This window comes from Pleurodeles waltl, chromosome 3_1 (assembly GCF_031143425.1).
Source record: "Pleurodeles waltl isolate 20211129_DDA chromosome 3_1, aPleWal1.hap1.20221129, whole genome shotgun sequence".
Lineage (NCBI taxonomy): Eukaryota > Metazoa > Chordata > Amphibia > Caudata > Salamandridae > Pleurodeles > Pleurodeles waltl.
In genome coordinates this window covers 1,712,719,405-1,712,737,662 of record NC_090440.1, presented here as the reverse complement: position 1 = coordinate 1,712,737,662, position 18,258 = coordinate 1,712,719,405, and the positions used below count along the sequence as shown (strand labels likewise).

The 18,258-nt window shown below is 44.2% G+C and overlaps 1 protein-coding gene across 1 annotated transcript in view; it reads right to left on the bottom strand.

The window, feature by feature from the left end:
- Positions 1-18,258, bottom strand: part of LOC138283616 (RNA-binding protein 44-like) — a 603,066-nt gene that overhangs the window by 72,620 nt on the left and 512,188 nt on the right. Inside the window, exon 6 of the mRNA XM_069221553.1 lies at positions 9,530-9,593. Within this exon, the coding sequence (XP_069077654.1) occupies positions 9,530-9,593 (64 nt within the window). The remainder of the gene's footprint in view (positions 1-9,529; positions 9,594-18,258) is intronic.

Sequence of the window (18,258 nt, the reverse complement as noted above, 5' to 3'; positions counted from 1 at the left end):
ATATGTGGAAGCATCAGAAGGGCGCATTAACATTGGGGTGCAACAGTAGAACAATTAATATTGAGGGTTTCACCAATTTGGTCAAGAGGGTCGGGGAAGACTGGATACAGAAATGGGAGATTGAGGAACAGGTGGGCGGAGCGTGACAGGTGCAGGATTTCGTAACCACAGTGTCATTCACTGGTGCCAGGACTGGAGTGGGGAGGTGGTGTCGAGAGGGGATGTTGCGGCTGGAGAGGAACTAACAGGGACTTGGGTAACAGTGGAGATTGGGAGTTCAGGAGAGTGTGCTGGGGAGTGAATATGTGGGGGGGGGGAATGTAGTAACCGGGGAAGGGCACCTTCATTCATCTCTCAGAGGAAGTGAGACAACAAAGCGGCCCATTGTTGGGAGGGGGGACGGGTGAGGGAGAGGGCAATTGGATTAATGCACAGGTGCTTTACCTCCTGATATCGAAGGGAATCTTCTTCAGCCACGCCCCATTCCTGTACTGCTCTGTGCCATGCAGTGATCCATCAGTTCAGGTCGATATCTTTGAGGACGTCACAGGGTTTAGAGGTACTTATTCCAGAAGCAGTAGGATTGGAATTCCATGTAGCCATCCGGATCAGGTTTCCATTTGTCTAGCACTGCACACAAGGAAACCAATCTGGATGGTGAAACTCCAAAAATAAGTCCAGGGAGGTGAACCCTGGACTTAACACATTTCCTATTTAGGAGTCTATATATGTTCAATTAAGGACATTTTTCAAAGGCCTTTCAAGGCCAAATTTGCAGTTTTTTATCTCTGACCACTGAAATATTTGAAAATAAAGTTTATTTTCAGTCTGTCCGGTTCTGTACAATACTTCATACAAAATTAAACCTGGTTTTATTGTGTTAAGGCGAGAAAAATATTTATGGGTATAACTTCAAGTGCACTTACAGTAGGAATTTTCCCCACCATGTTACATGAAAGGTGCTTTATATACAATTCAGCAACAGCTTCCCAATCAAAGTGATGTATGCATCTGCTAAATGTATGGCTGACTAACTGATATAACTCCGGCTGAGATGGAAAGATAACTACTTCAGCCTGGCGATGCCACCAGAAATCAAATAGTGCTGGGGGAGTTATTACTAATGCAAACTAGGTGCTAGCGGCAGTGCAGCAATGGCTGTTAGGTGTTACACATGTAGAGGCATTTCAAATTGACAAATCATTTTTTTTACATTGCTGCTGGGAACCATGCCCAAGGTAAGCACAGATGTCAATCTTGTATATGGTGTCCACAGATGTAATCTTGTCTTATGTGGTTACTATTATATCTCTAATATAAGTGTCTTGGGAGGATATTCATTGAACATAAGTAACTCTTACTTCAGAAAAGGTTGAGACCTCGGGCTAAACAGGCAATTAAGACCTTTCCTTGAAAGGGTGATGGAAAGAAAGAACACTATACACTGCCCCAAAAAGGTTCTTCAAAGAGGCAAGACATACTTGGGGGGTCTCTTCCTTGCACCAGACTCAAGATTGTACTGTCTTCTGAAAGTGTGGCCAGAGCTCCCGCGACTGCTGCCTTGCAGATCTGAACAACATAAATCTTTCTTAACAAAACTGAGGTTTAATTTTACGAACATTAAAGCAAGACTTGGGACTATCAGTCAATGTTTTCTTACCCTTTTCTGTAACATAGGTTAATTAAAGATACTATCCGTATGGAGAAGAAAACTACTTTGGAAAGGAAGCTTGGATGTTTCCACAAGAAGACATCTTTCCCATGGAACACAATGTCAGAGTCATGGTGAATCTCAATTACGAGCTAAGAATACAGCTATGAGGACAGCAGCCTTCCAAGAACTGTATTATAAAGAAGCATTGTGGATAGACTTAATAGATACATCATAACCTTTGACAGGAATGTATGCAATTCGCAGCGATATTAAGGTCACCTGACTGGGTATATTCCTCTTTAGCTTTGTCTGAGAAGGCTACGAATACATTGACTCTAGAAAAGTAAAGAACATTTTCTGTAAGAAGTAATATCTGTAAGGTGTACCATAATTGCAGTCATGTACTGACCAAGGAGGAGTATCTCTTCTTGATTATTGGTAGGACCGAACGTCTAAATACATCACATGCAGAACTGCATTCTTCAGAATGCCCATTTAGTCCTGAGATAATTAGATGGGCGTACTGTATGAGCTCCAGAGCCCGGGTAAACAATGGATAATTTGGATGCAGGTTCTGTACTCTAATACTGTGAGCAAGATTCAGTCTGCACAACAGTGTTTTCAATGGTGTTTATAAGAGGTCAAGGTTGGTGAAACACTGCTGTGGGGGCCACTATGGAGCGAATAGTATACTGGTTTTGGAGCTTGTCCTTCTGAAGAAGTCTGGCGGTACAAGGGTACTAGTTGAAATGCTGTGAGCAATATTCAGTCTGCACAGCAGTGCTTTGTATGGTGTTTATAAGAGGTCAAGGTTGGTGAAACACTGCTGCCGGGGCCATTATGCAGCTAATAGTTTCCTGGTTTTGGAGCTTGTCCTTCTGAAGAACTCTGATGGTACAATGGGTACTGGTTGAAATGCATACACAGTCAAAGGAAAGAGAAATCCCCTTATTTCTAGTTGATAACACCTACCAGTAAAGTCTGAGCATTTTCAGTTTTTTGCATGAGCCCAAAGACATTTCTGCAGAAAATTATTTCTTTAGGAAATACAATTACAGGCCGTCGAGACATCAATTGATAATGAAGAAATCCAGACATTAGTCATCAAAAACATGCAGCACATAAGTGAGGATCTCCTAAATTGTCAACAGTAGTGAGAATGAAAGCAAGAGAGCAGATTTAGCCAAAAGAGGCTGGGTAGCCACAATTGGATTTCCGATCTTGACCATGGATTAAATGCAGATTTAGGGTGAGTGAGATGACAAATTAAGAGATCCTCACTAATGGAAATATCAATTCCTTTGTAGGACAATGGTCTGATGTGGCAGGTCTATAACTTGCCTTAAACTTTCTGATCCACAAATCGGAGAGGTGATTTCATGTGCTGCAGGTTTTTGATGACTAATGTCTGGATTTCTTCATTATCAATCGATGTCTCAACGGCCAGTAACTTTGACATAAGACATCAAGCAGGTAGTCACCATAAATGCTCCCTTCTTGAATATATCTATATAGGACACCTAGGCATGTTTGCTTTCTTACTGTACGGGGCATGGATCATCTCCATGTCTCCTTCAGGGCTTTTATCAAAAAAGGTCCCACACTGTACCCTTTTCCAGATAACAGGAGTTAAGAACATGCATGATGCATATATTATGTTGCTTTTTTCCTGCCTATCATACCTTACATTTCCTGAAGAAATATACTACATATTGAATATATTGTCAGAAATATTGGACACAATATTGAAAAAGCATTAAAAGAGAACGTGCGATTAGTAAGAATGAGTTCCAAAGTTTGGAAGACATTTTTATGAAAATAACCTAAAAAGGACAAGATCACTTCTTCAGGATCCTGTTCACAGATGCCAAAAAGGAGGTAACTGCTAATAACATAACACAATTGGATACTGGTGATACGCTCTTCCTTAGAGGAGCAGTGGCAGTTTTTAGCCTCCAAGTGTCAGCTTTTCTCTAAAATGACCAGGTTTCACTTAACACCCTCTCACAAAATACAGTTATGAAAGACTTCCTTCTTAGTAGTGACTGCTTTTTATTAGCATTTTCTCCTCATTAATGTAAACTAAATAGAAACTGGCTCAAAATATAATTCGGAGAAGTACCAAAATGTATTTCTACCAAACAAGGGCTTTTCTAAAGAAAAGTGTATATATATATATATATATATATATATATATATATATATATATATATATATAAGCTCAAATTTCGTTCCATTCAGTGGCCACTTTTAAAGCTGATATGAGCTGATTTTTGTTTTAACTTTATTGACTTACAGACAGGCTATTCTGTTCAGCTTTAAACCTAAAACTGATAACACCCCACTGAAAGGTAAACAGCCCTCATCAATCTAAACATATATACATTGATAAGCACTTGTATGACAACAAACCACATAAAAAAGGCAAGTAAGAGAGAATGAGTCATTTTTCTTTCTTTCTCCAGTGACCAACACAATGTAACCCTTCTACACAGACTAAAAAGACTAGTCTAAGATTATTCAGCTTCAGTTTGGTTGTTTGGAGATGCCACAAATATATTGTTGTTTCTTCGTTTTGTTTCCAGATTTGTGTGGTTAATTTAAATGTGCATGGTTTAGCAGCATGTTTTGGGCTGATCTAATTATTTTACACACTGCAGATAATGTGGGAATACTACAATCATATTTGATCTTGGGTAGTGTTTAATTCTCTCACTGATTGGCAAAATAGTTGGCTTATAAAAATCTTGGCCAGAATATACTATCACATTCACACAGTGTCTGTTCATCTAAAAATTTGACAGACAGTGCACCATGTGGTAGACTATCAGAGTCGGTGTTCAGAATGAAGTACTGATGCCGAGCACCAGAAATAACAGTCTTAAATTAAGCACTGCACTGCTGTGAACTGTCTAGTTCCACAAGGAATCAAGTTGACATAGCATACAAAATCTGTAGCTCAACTTTGCTTCCAATCATACTTGAGATGATTGTCTGCTAGTAATCAGAAACAGGCAAGCAGGACTAGGTTAAATGACGAAGCCTCGTAAACCCTACCCTACAACGCAGACAGGGAAGCAGTGTAGAGGAATCCATTCAATCATGTTTTTAGGGTATGAAAATGCTCAGTGCAGAAACTTAAATTAGCTGATGTTTACAGTTCATGGAGACCATCCCGGTCTGTATGCAGCAATATGTCGATTTTGCATCTGTCAGCTCTTTATAGATTTCTGACTCCCATGACTTTCTGCCATGAGTAAGTCCAGCTGTTTGGACAGTAGAAGCTGGAGTCTGTATGCTGGACACCACGTAGTGAACTTTGGAGAGCTAATCAGTTTTGTTATTGGAACAAATTCCAGTGGCTCCTCAGGGAACCTAAGGATCTTCTATTCAACGTATTTTGCAATCCACAATATGTGAACACATCTAATGCAGTGGACTTTCATTTCCCTTGTATGCTCTAAATTAGAATGTGCCTTCAATATAGATGTATACCATTTCAAACAGATCAGCATTAGATTGGCTCGGTTTTATTTTGATTACTTTAGTGGGTGGGAAAAGTGTGTTTAGAACCAGAGGTATAGCTAGTGAGTATAGGAACAATACTTCAGACTGTAAGGGAGTACCAACTGGCTGCAGTCTCTCCAGTGTAATGTAGGGAAGCCTCTTATCCAAATTGTACCAATGACTGCTGTATTGACACTGTGCAACTAAGTAATATAATTTGAGGTCCAGCACCTCAAAAGCCATGCCCCCCCCAACCCTGTTTCCTACATAACTTCCTAGCTTATCCTTGGCAATCTATCTGCTCAAACAAGCCTTGTAAAACAATGTTTGCAGGGCTAATTTAACAGAAGTGGTATGTTCATTAAAAGATATGGGAATTTAAGAAGAGTCACCATCTTTATGAGTGAAACTCTGCCGAAAGTACAAGGTACTTACCTTTGGTAATGAAATATTTGGTAGAGACATATTCTAGTTGGAGATTCCTTACCTTAGAATTTCCCCCAGGCGTCAGACTGGATCGAGATTTTTCTTCAAGCAATACCCTTGTGCGTCGGTAGATGGTGTCGGTTGACTCCATGGGCGTCGTAGTCGCCGCAATGACATCGGGAGTAGTATATAGACGCGTCCTTCACGCATAGACGTCAGTTTCTTTTAACGACTTTCCACGCCAAAGTGCAGAACTGCTAAGAACACTGAGATTGGTGCGTCACAGCTAAGGACCTGAAAGGGGAATCCCTGTCCCTAGAAATCATTTCGCAAGCGGGGAGGATGGGTGGGCGGTAAGGAATCTGCAACTAGAATATGTCTCTACCAGATATTTTGTTACTGAAGGTAACTAACTAGTACATCTGATAGAGACTTCTAGTTGCAGATTCCTTACCTTAGAATAGATACCCAAGCAATGCCATCCTCGGTGGTGGGCTGCGAACCAAGATCATACTAGGAAGTCCTGCAGGACTGAACGACCAAAGTAGCCGTCCCGACGGACCTGACTGTCCAGACAATAGTAGCAGGGACGCCCACGTAACTACCTGGGAGATATCCAGGACAGGAACTCCGCGTTCTAACGCAGTGGAAGCAGCAGTTGATCTGGTGGAATGTGCACGCAAGCCCTCAGGAGGTTGCTTCTTGGCCAAAGCGTAGCACATTTTGATGCAAAGAAGCACCCATCAAGAGATTGTACCCTTTTGCACCCTCTTCCCTTTTTTCGCACCCACATACCCAACAGAGTTCATCGTCCACCCGGAAATCTTTAGTACGATTGAGGTAGAACGCCAACACTCTTTTTGGGTCCAGACGGTGGGGTCTCTCCTCCTCCTGGTAAGGATGTGGGGGTGCATAGAAAGTAGGCAGAGTGATGGACTGGCCTACATTAAAAGGTGTAACCACCTTAGGAAGGAAGCCTTAGTGCGCAACACTATTTTGTCAGGGTGCACAGACAAGTATGGAGGTTTTGAGGAAAGGATCTGAAGCTCACTCACCCTGCGAGCAGAGGTTATAGCAACAGCAGGTTATAGCAGGCTCCGAGGACAGAGGCCTTGTGGGTGGACGCTCCTCCCACGTCCTGTCAGTCGAGTGACAGGGCGAAGTCAGAGAGCGATGGGATCTCTTTGTCGTCGTCGTCTTCTTACCTTGACCCAAGGATTTGGAAGAAGACTAGTGGTGATGGCTCCGTGACCGGTCAAGACCTTCCTCTCGATCAAGACCGGGACTTGCACGGAGTCGAGTGCCAGGCCGCCATGAGCTTTAGGGATCGCTCTCTCAAAGCCTTTGGGTGCATGGCCCGGCACTCTGAGCACGACTTAGGGTCATGGTCACGCTCGAGACACCACAGACAAACCCAATGAGGATCCATCACAGACATCGTACTATGACAGTCCCCGCACGGCTTGAAACCGGTCTTCAGAGACATCCTCGACGCACCAAATTTCTAACAAAAACTCAACAAAACGGTTGAAGCTGGTCAAAAAGAGACTATGGTAGCTCTTCCCCTGATCAGCACGTGGCGCGGAAAGAAAAGAACTGACGTCACTGCGCGAAGGCGGCGTTTATATACTACTCCCGACATCATGACTACGACACCCGCAGAGTCGACAAGACGCCACCTACCGACACGCAAGGCTATTGCTCGAAGAAAAATCTCCGGATCCAGTCCGACGCCTGGGGGAAATTCTAAGGTAAGGAATCTACAACTAGAAGTCTCTATCAGATAAAACAGACTTTATTCAGACCTTAATTTGATGGATCAAATTATCTACTACTTAATGCTCAACAGTTTAAAGTGGGCATCTTCCAGTCCTACTGTGAGGACCCCAACAATTTGCCACAGCTCTCTTATTTTACAAACAGTGTTAACTGCAGCTCTTCAATGATGAAGATTGTAATATGTGAGTTTTGACCACTGACTCCACGTTGCACTTAGCCTAGCACTACACCATTACATTATAACACAAGCTTCATTTTGCCTATTGACTTTATCTTAGCATTAGACACTGCTACGTTCAAAGATGCAAGTAGCTTTCCACATTGTACAATGTACACATTTTTTTTTATTCTTTGTGTTTTCTCTTACCAAGGGCGTAGGCTGATAAGAATGTACTCAGATGGCAAGGAATGGACTTGTTTTGGATTGGCACTTTGGGATTGTGGCCACGTCCGGACTTGTTATTTTCAAAGCAGGCCTAAAGCAATCAGTATTTTCTGAATAAATAAACTTCTGCAGGGAAAGGGAAGTTCTAGACTTTTCCTTTCTTGTTTATTCAAAGTATAAGAGGCCGGGACCAGATGAACCGGGGACAGAGTGTTAGCAATTCTCAGGCACATCCAGGACGCTGGAGTGTGCCATCCGTCCTGTGAGGATAATTGATCTCTCTCCTCAATCGATTCTGGGATCTGGCGTTCTGATGCTGAATAGGAGGGAGATGAGGCAGTGATGCCCTTTTCTCATGGTGATGCATATTTTTTTATTTATTATTTGCTTTGCATTATAATATAGATACATTTATTTGCTGTGTATATTGCAGTGGAGATTAATTTGTACATTCTTTCATTTCATTGCTGTGACCAATTTTGAACGTGTGCTTTCAGCATGCTGCTCCCCTTTTAGGAACCTTGTATAGTGAAATAATAAATGTTTTCTTTGGACTAAGAAGCGCGTTCCAGAGATTTGTCAGTGCATTAGTATTTCAGCTCGGTCATTAGTGAAGCAAAACAAAGATTCACAAGAACGTAAATTGGGGAAGAATACATCTTTAGGATAATTAAAAAGCTGGACAAAAAACCTGTAAAAGGATCCCTGTTTAAACCCTATGCTTTAATGTTTATGTCCACCCTCGTCCGATATAGGGAAAGCTTTAGGTCTCAATCGGTTCTCTAATGCTGATGACACGCAGATTACCTTATCTGAGGAACTAGCAAGTCGTCTAATCTTAGAAATGCCTTGCTGTGGTGGCACAGTGGTGGGGGAAAATTGTTTAAAACTTGAGGGAAAACAAGACTGAGGTTCTTGTGGCGGGAAATCAGCCTCACTTTTGGAGCCTATGATGGACATCCAGGGCCTCGCCCTCATTCCCTACAAAGTGATTACAAATCTTGGTTTTGGCAGGAAAGAAAGGACATTATGAACTATCAAATAAATAAAGTGTCTGAAAGTTGTTTTGATCTTCTTAAATGCCTCTGAAAAATCTTATGGCCTTTTCCTCTTTGTACCCAAAGGACAATTGTTCAGGCCATAATCTTCAATGGCCTGGACTATTATATTGTACTGTACCTGTGGGTCACTATATCCTCTCTGAAAAGACTTCACATTGTTCAGAAGGCTGCAGCACGCTGTCTGTCACATCTCTGTTTCCACAAAGCTTCGTAATCTTCACTGGCTTTCTATAGACATGCGTATCAAGTTTAAAGCGTTACTACATGCATAAACCCATGACTCAGTCAACCCAAGTCTTTAAGAAAGCTTGTTTTTCCCTTTTTCCCCCAACCACTCTGTGTTCTGGCAGTCAGAACATATAATTGATTTCTGGAGTCAACTTGTTGAGACAAGGAGGGCACTCTTTTGCATATTTAGGACCCAAACTTCAGAACTTTTTTCCTCCTCAAATGAGACTTTGCACCTGCTTTGAGAGGTACTCTAAACTAAACAAATGCCTAATCTAATCTGTCAGTATCCCACAAGGTGTTGCGCCTATGCTGGGTAACAGTTCGCAGCAGTTATGTGCTTTATAAATCAGATTAACATAAAATGAAATACTAACATAGGAAGAGGATACTATTACTCAAATGATTTATTCAGTTTTTTAAGAACACTTTTAGAAGGAAGATCAGAGCCGTTCATTTAGGTTCAAAATAATTTACACTTTTACTCACTTGTTAAAATTTGCCTTTGAAGGGGATACACTATCCATGTGCTTGTGAAAAATGATCTTCTTGGCTGCATAAAAAAAAATAGAACTGTCTTAAGGATGAATATATGCTTTCAAATTATTAGTGAAAATGTGGTGAGACATATGTCACACAAAGACTACTGTTTGCAGATTTCTATATAATAGTAATTATTTCTTAGGATAAACACCGTAGCCAAAGATATGATACAGTAAAGATAAGGAAATATTACTTTCTTGTAACTACAATTCTCCAGCATTGGCACCTTTCATAGATTCACAAGCTATGTTGTAGGAGGCTGGCCTGGTTTGTAGTGGGTACCTTCACGTACTTACACCTTATACCAGGTCCAGTTATCCCTTATTAGTGAAATGTAGTAGTGTTCTAGCTGCTTAGGCTGATAGGGGTAGCTATGGCAGAGCAGCTTAGGCTGAACTAGGAGGCATGCAAAGATCATGCAATACCACTATATCATATAGGTACAATACTCATAGTTACTGAAAATATAGGTACTTTATTTTAGTGACAATGTGCCAAAAATATCTCAGTGGATATACTCCCTTGGGAGGTAAGTAACACAAAATATACACAAATAACCAAATCAGGTAAGTAAAACGGTCAGAAAGTGGTGCAAACACTGTAAAACAATAGAATGCAATAGGCCGAGGGGCAAAACAAACCATATACTAAGTAAGTGGAATGCAAACCACTAATGCACCCCTAGGCAAGTGTAGAGGGTAGTTGGGAGTGTAAGTAAACACCAAGGGTGTAAAGGAGACCCCACCCCGGGACCCAGGAAAGCAAGAGTAAAGTGCTACTATTTCCCCAGAAACACACTAAAGTTGTGATAAAGGATTTTGCAAGGACCACAACAGACTGCAAAGCACTGAAGACAGATTCCTGGACCTGAAGACCTGTAAAGGAAGGGGACCAAGTCCAAGAGTCGCTAAAGTGTCCAGGGGGGCAGGAACCCACTAAACCCCGGACGAAGGTGCAAAATGACCACCTCCGGTTGGAAGATGCTTGTTTCGCAACATCAGAGGTCAACTCAGGGAGCTGAGCATCGCAGGACAAAGTGCTGGGGACCTAGGCTCGGCTGCGCATGCAGGATTTCTTGGAAATGTGCACAGAAGCCCTCGCAGCTGAAGGCCATGCGGTGCACAGGATTACTGTCTGGGGAGGGGAGGCAAGGACTTACCGCCTCCAAATTTGGACAGTTGGACCACTGGACAGTCGGGGTCACTTGGGTACACCATCTGTGTTCCAGGGGCCACGCTGGTCAGGATGAGAGGGGACCCAGAGTACCAGTGAGGCCGTAGTTTGATGCCTGCTGAAGCAGAGGGAAGATTCCGTCAACCCAAAGGAGATTTCTTTGTGGCTATTAGTGCAGGGTGAAGGCAGGCAGCCCCCAGAGCATGCACCACCAGGAAACAGTCAAGAAAGCTGGCAGTATTAGGCGCTATAATCTCACTGGTAGTCTTCTTGCTACTTTGTTGCAGTTTTGCAGGCATCCTGGAGCAGTCGGCGGTCGATCCTTGGCAGAAGCCAAAAAGAGAAGTGCAGAGGAGTCCTGGTGGATTCTTGCAAGTCGTAATCTGCAGAGAAGCCCACAGGAGAGACCCTAAATAGCCTGAGAAGAGGATTAGCTACCTACCCAGGTATGCACCTACCAGAAGGGGTCTCTGGAGTCACCTGTTGGCACTGGCCACTCAGAAGCCTCCACATTTAGGCCACAAACTATGAGCACTGGGGTCCTGGCTCACAGAGGAACCCACGCAGCACAACTGGAGAATGGTCCTACGCCGCCGGAGAAGAACGCGGAGGGCTGTGCGTCGCCAGGAACAGTGCTGGGGGATGGGCTTCATGGAGCCTGAAGATCCCTTGGAGGAGATGCCAACAAGCCTTAGTAGCTGCAAGAGATGCGGTGCACGGGGGTACTGTCTGAATTGGAAGACAAGGGCTTACTCCACCAAAGTTGGACAGCTGTTTGAGAGGACCAGGAGGACCTTTACAGACCACCATCCGTGATGCAAGATCTACACAGTTGGTTGTCGTTGCAGTTAGTGCCTGCGGATGCAGGGGAGCGACTTCTTCATTTCAAGGGAGTTTCCTTCTTCCTTCTCGTGCAGACTGAAGACTTTCCACCCTCATGGGACGCACAGCCAGGGAAATGTTGCAGAAGCTGGAAGGAGCCGTGGAAACAATTTTGCAAGCAGAGTCTTTGTCGTGGATGCAGATTGTTGGTCCCTTGAGGGTTCAGTCGCAGGTCCAGTGGCCAGAAGTCGAAGTAGAGGTTGCAGAGGAGTCCTGCTGGAATCTTGCAAGCCGAATCTGAGGACCCACCCTGGAGGAAGACTCTAAATAGCCCTGAAAGGGGGGTGGTCCCCTAGGCAGGTGACCAACTATCAGGAGGGGGCTCTGACATCACCTGCCTGACTTGGCCATTCAGATGCTCCCAGAGGCCTCTGCCCACCTTGGATTCAAGATGGCAGAATTAAGGAATGTCCTGGGGTGGTGGTGGATAGGGGAGTGGTCACTCCCCTTTCCACTGTCCAGTATTGCGTCAGAGCAGGGACTGGGGGTTTCGGAACTTGTGTAGACTGGTTTATGCACGGAAGGCACCAAATGTGCCCTTCAAAGCATACCAGTGGATTGGGGAAGCTACCCCTACCAAGCCATGTAACACCCATTTCCAAAAGGGAGGGGGTGTTACCCACTCTCCCAAATGAAATCCTTTGTTCTGCCTTCCTGATCTGAATAAGCAGCAGGAGGGCAGAAACCTGTCTGAGGGGTGGCAGCAGCCTGGGCTGCCCGGAAAACCCCAGAAGGCTGGTCAGATCAATGCTGGGGGTCCTCTAAGGAGCCCCCAGAATGCATGGAATCATACTTCCAATACTGGCAAGAGTATTGGGGTATGATTCTGACATGTTTGGTACCAAACATGCCAAGGTTCGGAGTTGCCATTATATAGCTGGACATAAGTAGTGACCTATGTCCAGTACACGCATAAAAAGGAATCCCTGCACTCACGAAGTCCAGGGAAATGGAACTGGAGTTTGTGGGGGTACCTCTGCTAGTGCAGGGGTGCCCACACGCAGAGGTGCTTGCACGTTGCCCTCTGGGCTAGTAGGGCCTACTATAGGGGTGACTTACAGTGACCTGGTGCAGTGATCTGTAGTGAAAAGGTGCATGTACCTTTTCATGCAGGATGCAATGGCACGCCTGCAGTCACATTTCACATGGGCTTTCTATGGGTAAACGTAAATGTAAAAACTTTGCACTTGTATAGCGCACTATTCACCCGTTAGGGTCTCAAGGTGCTGTACGCATACCGCTGTGGAACCACTCCTGGCTTTTCCCTGTGAGGCACCAGGCATCCAAGCGCTGTCAGGGCCATTGTGGAGATTAAGCAAGCTCTTGTCCAGAGTTACAGAGTGGGACCCATTAATTAGATAAGACACCGAGACAAGAATTATCTGGTCCAAGGGAATTGAGCCCAAGACTCGCCGAGGTCGGAATTGAACCCTGATCCCAGGCCAGATCTCTGCATCAGGGTCTGTCGCTCCAACCATTGTGACACACTTCTCGACCTGCATGGGTTGAATACATGCTGCAGCCCATGGAGATCCCCTGGTATCCCAATGCCCTGGACACCTGGGTACCATATACTAGGGACTTACAAGGGGGTACCAGTATGCCAAATGTGGGTGTGTATTCAAGCAACCAAATTTACAGGGCGAGTGCATAATCTTGGGGTCCTGGTTAGCAGGATCCCAGTGAACATAGTCAAACACACTGACAACAGGCAGAAAAAGGGGTAACCAAGACAAGAAAGCTTGTACTTTTTCTGCATGGGTGGTGAGCGGCTGGAGGATCAGAAAAGAGGAGAAAATCCAACACCACACAATCCACATTATAGCGTGAGGGTGTGTAAGCCAGTGGCCACGTGTGCATTAGGTCTGGCCTATGACAGCTTCCCGAGGGTGTCACGGCAGTAGTCTTGTGAACCTGGACCATGTGGTATGTACGCCTGTTGGAGACAGCCTAAGAGTATACCCACAGATCCCTGCGTCCCACTGCTCAAGCTCAATCACCGTCATATGAAGGAGCCCCAGACCTCCTCGCATTTATGCAACTGGTTGATCAGTTTTGCTATAATATTTTCATAAAAATTCATGTCATGCATTGGTGGCGTGGTAGTCTTCCAATAACGTAGGATCTCCATCTTTGCCACTGCCAAGGCCATTGACAGAAGTCCCAGACTACATGCACTGTATCGCAATTGAGCGTCTTGCACCACCTACTCCTAGAATCTGCCTGCATGCGGGCCCTATGAAGTTTCTCCGGCACCAAATGCCAATAATGAAGGATCTTAAAATAGCTAAATCTCAGTCTAGCTTCTCAGAGCATTTTATCATGGTTCTCAAGTATATCTAGTCACTCAGTCTTCCTCGGAGAGTATGATATCTAATCTCTTTTCTCACCACTAACGAGGATATGTCAATTTGGGATGGAAAAGTGAGTAACCATTATGGAGGCACAGAACCCTGCCCTTGTCCCTTTACAGCCTTTCCTGGTGAAAATATGGTGAAGAAGTGGATCACATACTACTACATTAGGTGGAGTGTCTAGTGTTGCCAAGAGGCTATGAGTGAGCTGGCTGTACCTCTAGAGTTTAAACTGGGAGATTACAATTGCGCATGAGTAAGTCAAATTATTTCATATCTTCATTGCAGATCAAGTAGTCTGTGTGTGGTATCCCTCTGGACCTCCACATGTACCAGCCTATTTTGTCACCCCCCCCTTTCCATCTTAATACTCTTAATTCTTAACAATCGTGCAAGCACTGTTTCCAGAGTCTGGAATAATGTATGTTCCCCTCGCCAGGCGTACTGTGTGGCATGTATGATCAGGTTACAATATGGACCAGCCTCTGTGTGTCCTGGGTAGAGAGCCGGGAGAAAGGTCACTATGTCTAAAGATCATGGCGCTCCATGAAGACAGACATGGGTGTTCCATGTGCAGATTTGACTATCTGTGCATAACATGCCAGCTATGAAGCCAAACAGTAAGATTCTCCACGTGGGAGGCGTAGTATACCTATGGTGGTCTTGGCATGTAGTAAGGAGGCTTTCAGACAGGGCCTGCGATTTCCCCACACAAAGTCCCGGACAGGTTGGTCAATCTCTCACAATAAAGCCTGGGACATTTTTACAGGGAGCATGCCAAAGATATAATTCCATCTCAGCATCACATTCATTTTATTAACCTGAACTTTACCCCAGAAAGAGTTGGAGTTTTGACTAGGTGGTCAACTCCGTTTTCACCTTGTCCAGAATCAGGATAATGTCTCACATTACTGCGCTCATCTCGCTGTTTAAGTACACTCCAAGGTTTTTAAGGTGGGTTGGTAGCCAAGAGAAGAGTGCAGTCCCCAAAGACACAGCCGTGGCTGACTGTCATAGGAATAGCCTTGCATTTAGCGCAAATAATTCTGTACCCCCAAGAAACTAGAAAACTTCTATCTCACATGCATCAATGTTGGGTTTGATTCCCAAGGTCATCTGCATAATACAATGCCTTATGCACCCTGGCCATTATAAGTATCCCATGGATAACCAACATGGTGAGGAGAGTGGCAGCTAGTGCTTCTAAAGCCATCAAGAATAGCAAAGGGGGAGGGGGCATTCATGTCTCATCCCACATCTAATATATAAAAACAAGTGTGAAGAGAATCTCCTGCAAGAAATCGAGGCCATGGGTGACATATAAAACTAGTGAATCTTATCAATAACAGCCTTACCCAAACCCAAGGCCTCCATCACTCTGGACAGGTAAGGTCACTCCACGTGATAGGACGTCTTCTCTGCATCGCGGGAGATAAGTACTTTTTCATCCTCATCATGCTGTGCCTGCTAAAGAAGATGGGAACGCTTTCTCAAATGATTCACGGAGGAGTGGCCCAGCACATACCCGACCTCAGAAGGGTGTATCAGCAGTAAAACGCAAGTCATAAACCTAGTGTTCAGTATCTTAGAGAGAATCTTCATTTATAAGCGCAATTGGATGATAATTAGCGCATTGGAGATGAACACAGCCAGGTTTGGGAACCAATGAAAGCCACACCCTGCTGAAGAGGCACCGTCAGGGGCTTGGTTAGTTTGCTAAATTCCAATTGGGAGATTATGGTGTCCAGAGTCTTCAATGTCTGCATGATCTCCATTGCCTGAGCTATTTCAATGTCAATTATAGTCCACCACACTTCCCAGTAATGTCGCTTGTTCTTGTAATAGCGGCGGTAAAGCAAGCCCACGCATAAAGGTATGCTCTGCATGTGAGGTGTCATGTGCAGTCGGGGAGTATAATCATTCACAGAAAATGATGAATTCATGGATGATGGTATGTGGCTCAGTGAGCAAAGTATTGCGCGCACGCCTGATAGCCAGAATGGTGGTATGTGATTGCGTCAGTTTCAGTTGTGCTGTCAAAAGTCTTCACATCTCTTCACCCTTTCATAGTGCTGCTATTTCACTCAAAAAGAGCGGAATCTGCCTGTTTAGTATCCTGGGAATTCAAATGAAATTTGGCTTGGAGGAGCGCATTAAGCCTGACCAGCATCAAATTGTATGCTGTGCTTAGCCGTTATGTTAGAGCCGCCAGCTGGTGTATTTCCAACTCACGTCTCTTAAAATTTGCAGTTCCCCTCATCAGGTCTCCCCTGATGCAGGCCTTCCGAGCTGCCCACAAGATTTGCATGGAGAAGACAGTGCCAACATTATCCTCCAGATTTGTATGTAGATGATCACAAGATCTGCGTTTATCTTCAGAGGCCTTGAAGTGTTGCATAGGTTCTCATTATCATAATGAGGCTGCTTGATTTGGGCAGCAGAATCACCTGAATTGTAGGGTACTGAGTACAATCCCATACCACGTGGCACTGTTGGCCTAATCCGGGTTTTCCGGCTAACTAGCAGGGTTTCATCTCTGCCCAAGAAAAGATATGATTGTGGCAACTGAGCACATGATAAGAAGGACTCCTTATGGGAATCATGGTCGATCAGATTGCATCCCTTTCTCATGCTTACATTAGTCTCACACAGGCAAAGACAAACAGAGGCCAAATATAGTTCATAAAGGGTTTATTGAAGTAACTGCATCCTAGATAAAATGGCATGTATTGCAATAACTAGGATGAATAAACACAATAGAAGCATAATTGTGACGAGGAGAGTGAGACAAAAACACTCCCACCAGACTGTCACTAGGGGCAATATATATATATATATATATATATATATATATATATATATATATATATATATATATATATATATATATATATATATATATCTTTCCTATGTAAGCTAGGGTAGAGCAAAGCATGATAAGCCCTAATCCGCCCTTCAGGTTTCTCCACTGGGAAGACATCCCCCATACCAGAGTAGGGAAGCTGCTTTCTAAAAATAAAAGACACCATCACCATGTAGGCCAGGGATTTGGTAGTCTTGGCAAGCAGCTGTAGCAAAAATGACTAAGAAAGTAGCCTCTTTTTAGCATGGTTACCTCCACTTTTTGCTGTTTGCCAGTGTGTTTGACTGTGTTCCCTGGGGTCCTGCTATCCAGGACCCCAGTGATTATCCTCTCTCCCTTTCAACTTGGTAACTTGTACCATTTCCCCCCCATTTGGCATACTGGTGCCCCAATGTGAGTCCCTTGTATATGGTACCCAGGGCATTGGGGATACAAAGGAATCCCCATGGGCTGCAGCATGTAGTATGCCACCCATGGGGAGCCCATGCAAAGAGTTCTGCAGGCCTGCCACTGCAGCCTGCATGAAAGGGTGCATGCACCCTTTTCATCATATGTCACTGCACCAGGTCACTATACGTCACCTCTATGGTAGGCCCTCCTAAACCAGAGCGCAGGGTGCAAGTACCTGTGTGTGAGGGCACCCCTGCCCTAGCAGAGGTGACCCTTAAACTCCAGTGCATTTTTACGGACTTTGAGTGCAGAAACATCATTTTACCCGTGTACTGAACATAGGTTACACCGCGAATGTGGCTAATGCTAGAAAAACAAAGCGATGCTCAATCAATGTAACTGGGCTAAGGTGCACAATGGCAGGCCTAGTTTGCTAAAATAACATGTATAAAATATGGCTAAAAAAGCTATACAACAGTAGCGGGATGTATTTGTGCCCCAGTGGGCAGTTGGGGGTTGCAAGAGTTGGAGGTCTAAGTTAAGCAAGATGAGGTCGTAATCTGGTGAGCCTTTTAGCATAATGGAGAATGTTACCAGATTACAGGCTAGCGCTACTGTCAACAGAAAGAAATCTATGCACAAGTGGGTGCCATGGATGCAGCAGGTGAACATGTAATCCCTATTCTGTGAACAAGTCAGATGCCAAGGTCCTATCAAGGCACGGTTACTGATAATGTCAGATAAAATGTACCTATCTATGGGTTGTTTAATGGTATGGTTCCCAGACTTGATAAGGTGCGGGTCTATTGATAGCTTCCAACCTCCCCCTATCACTAGTCTGGTCAAACCAAAGAAGTGAAGTAGTCTGGTTAGCATAATAAAGAGATCTGTTTTGTCCCCTATGGGGGCAGATAGGTAAACACCAATCAGCTGTTCACCCTGAATCCTGAGTTTTGCAATAAAACGTATTGGCCCATTGGGTCCTTCCATGTGTGGAGTGTACATGCTGCCAA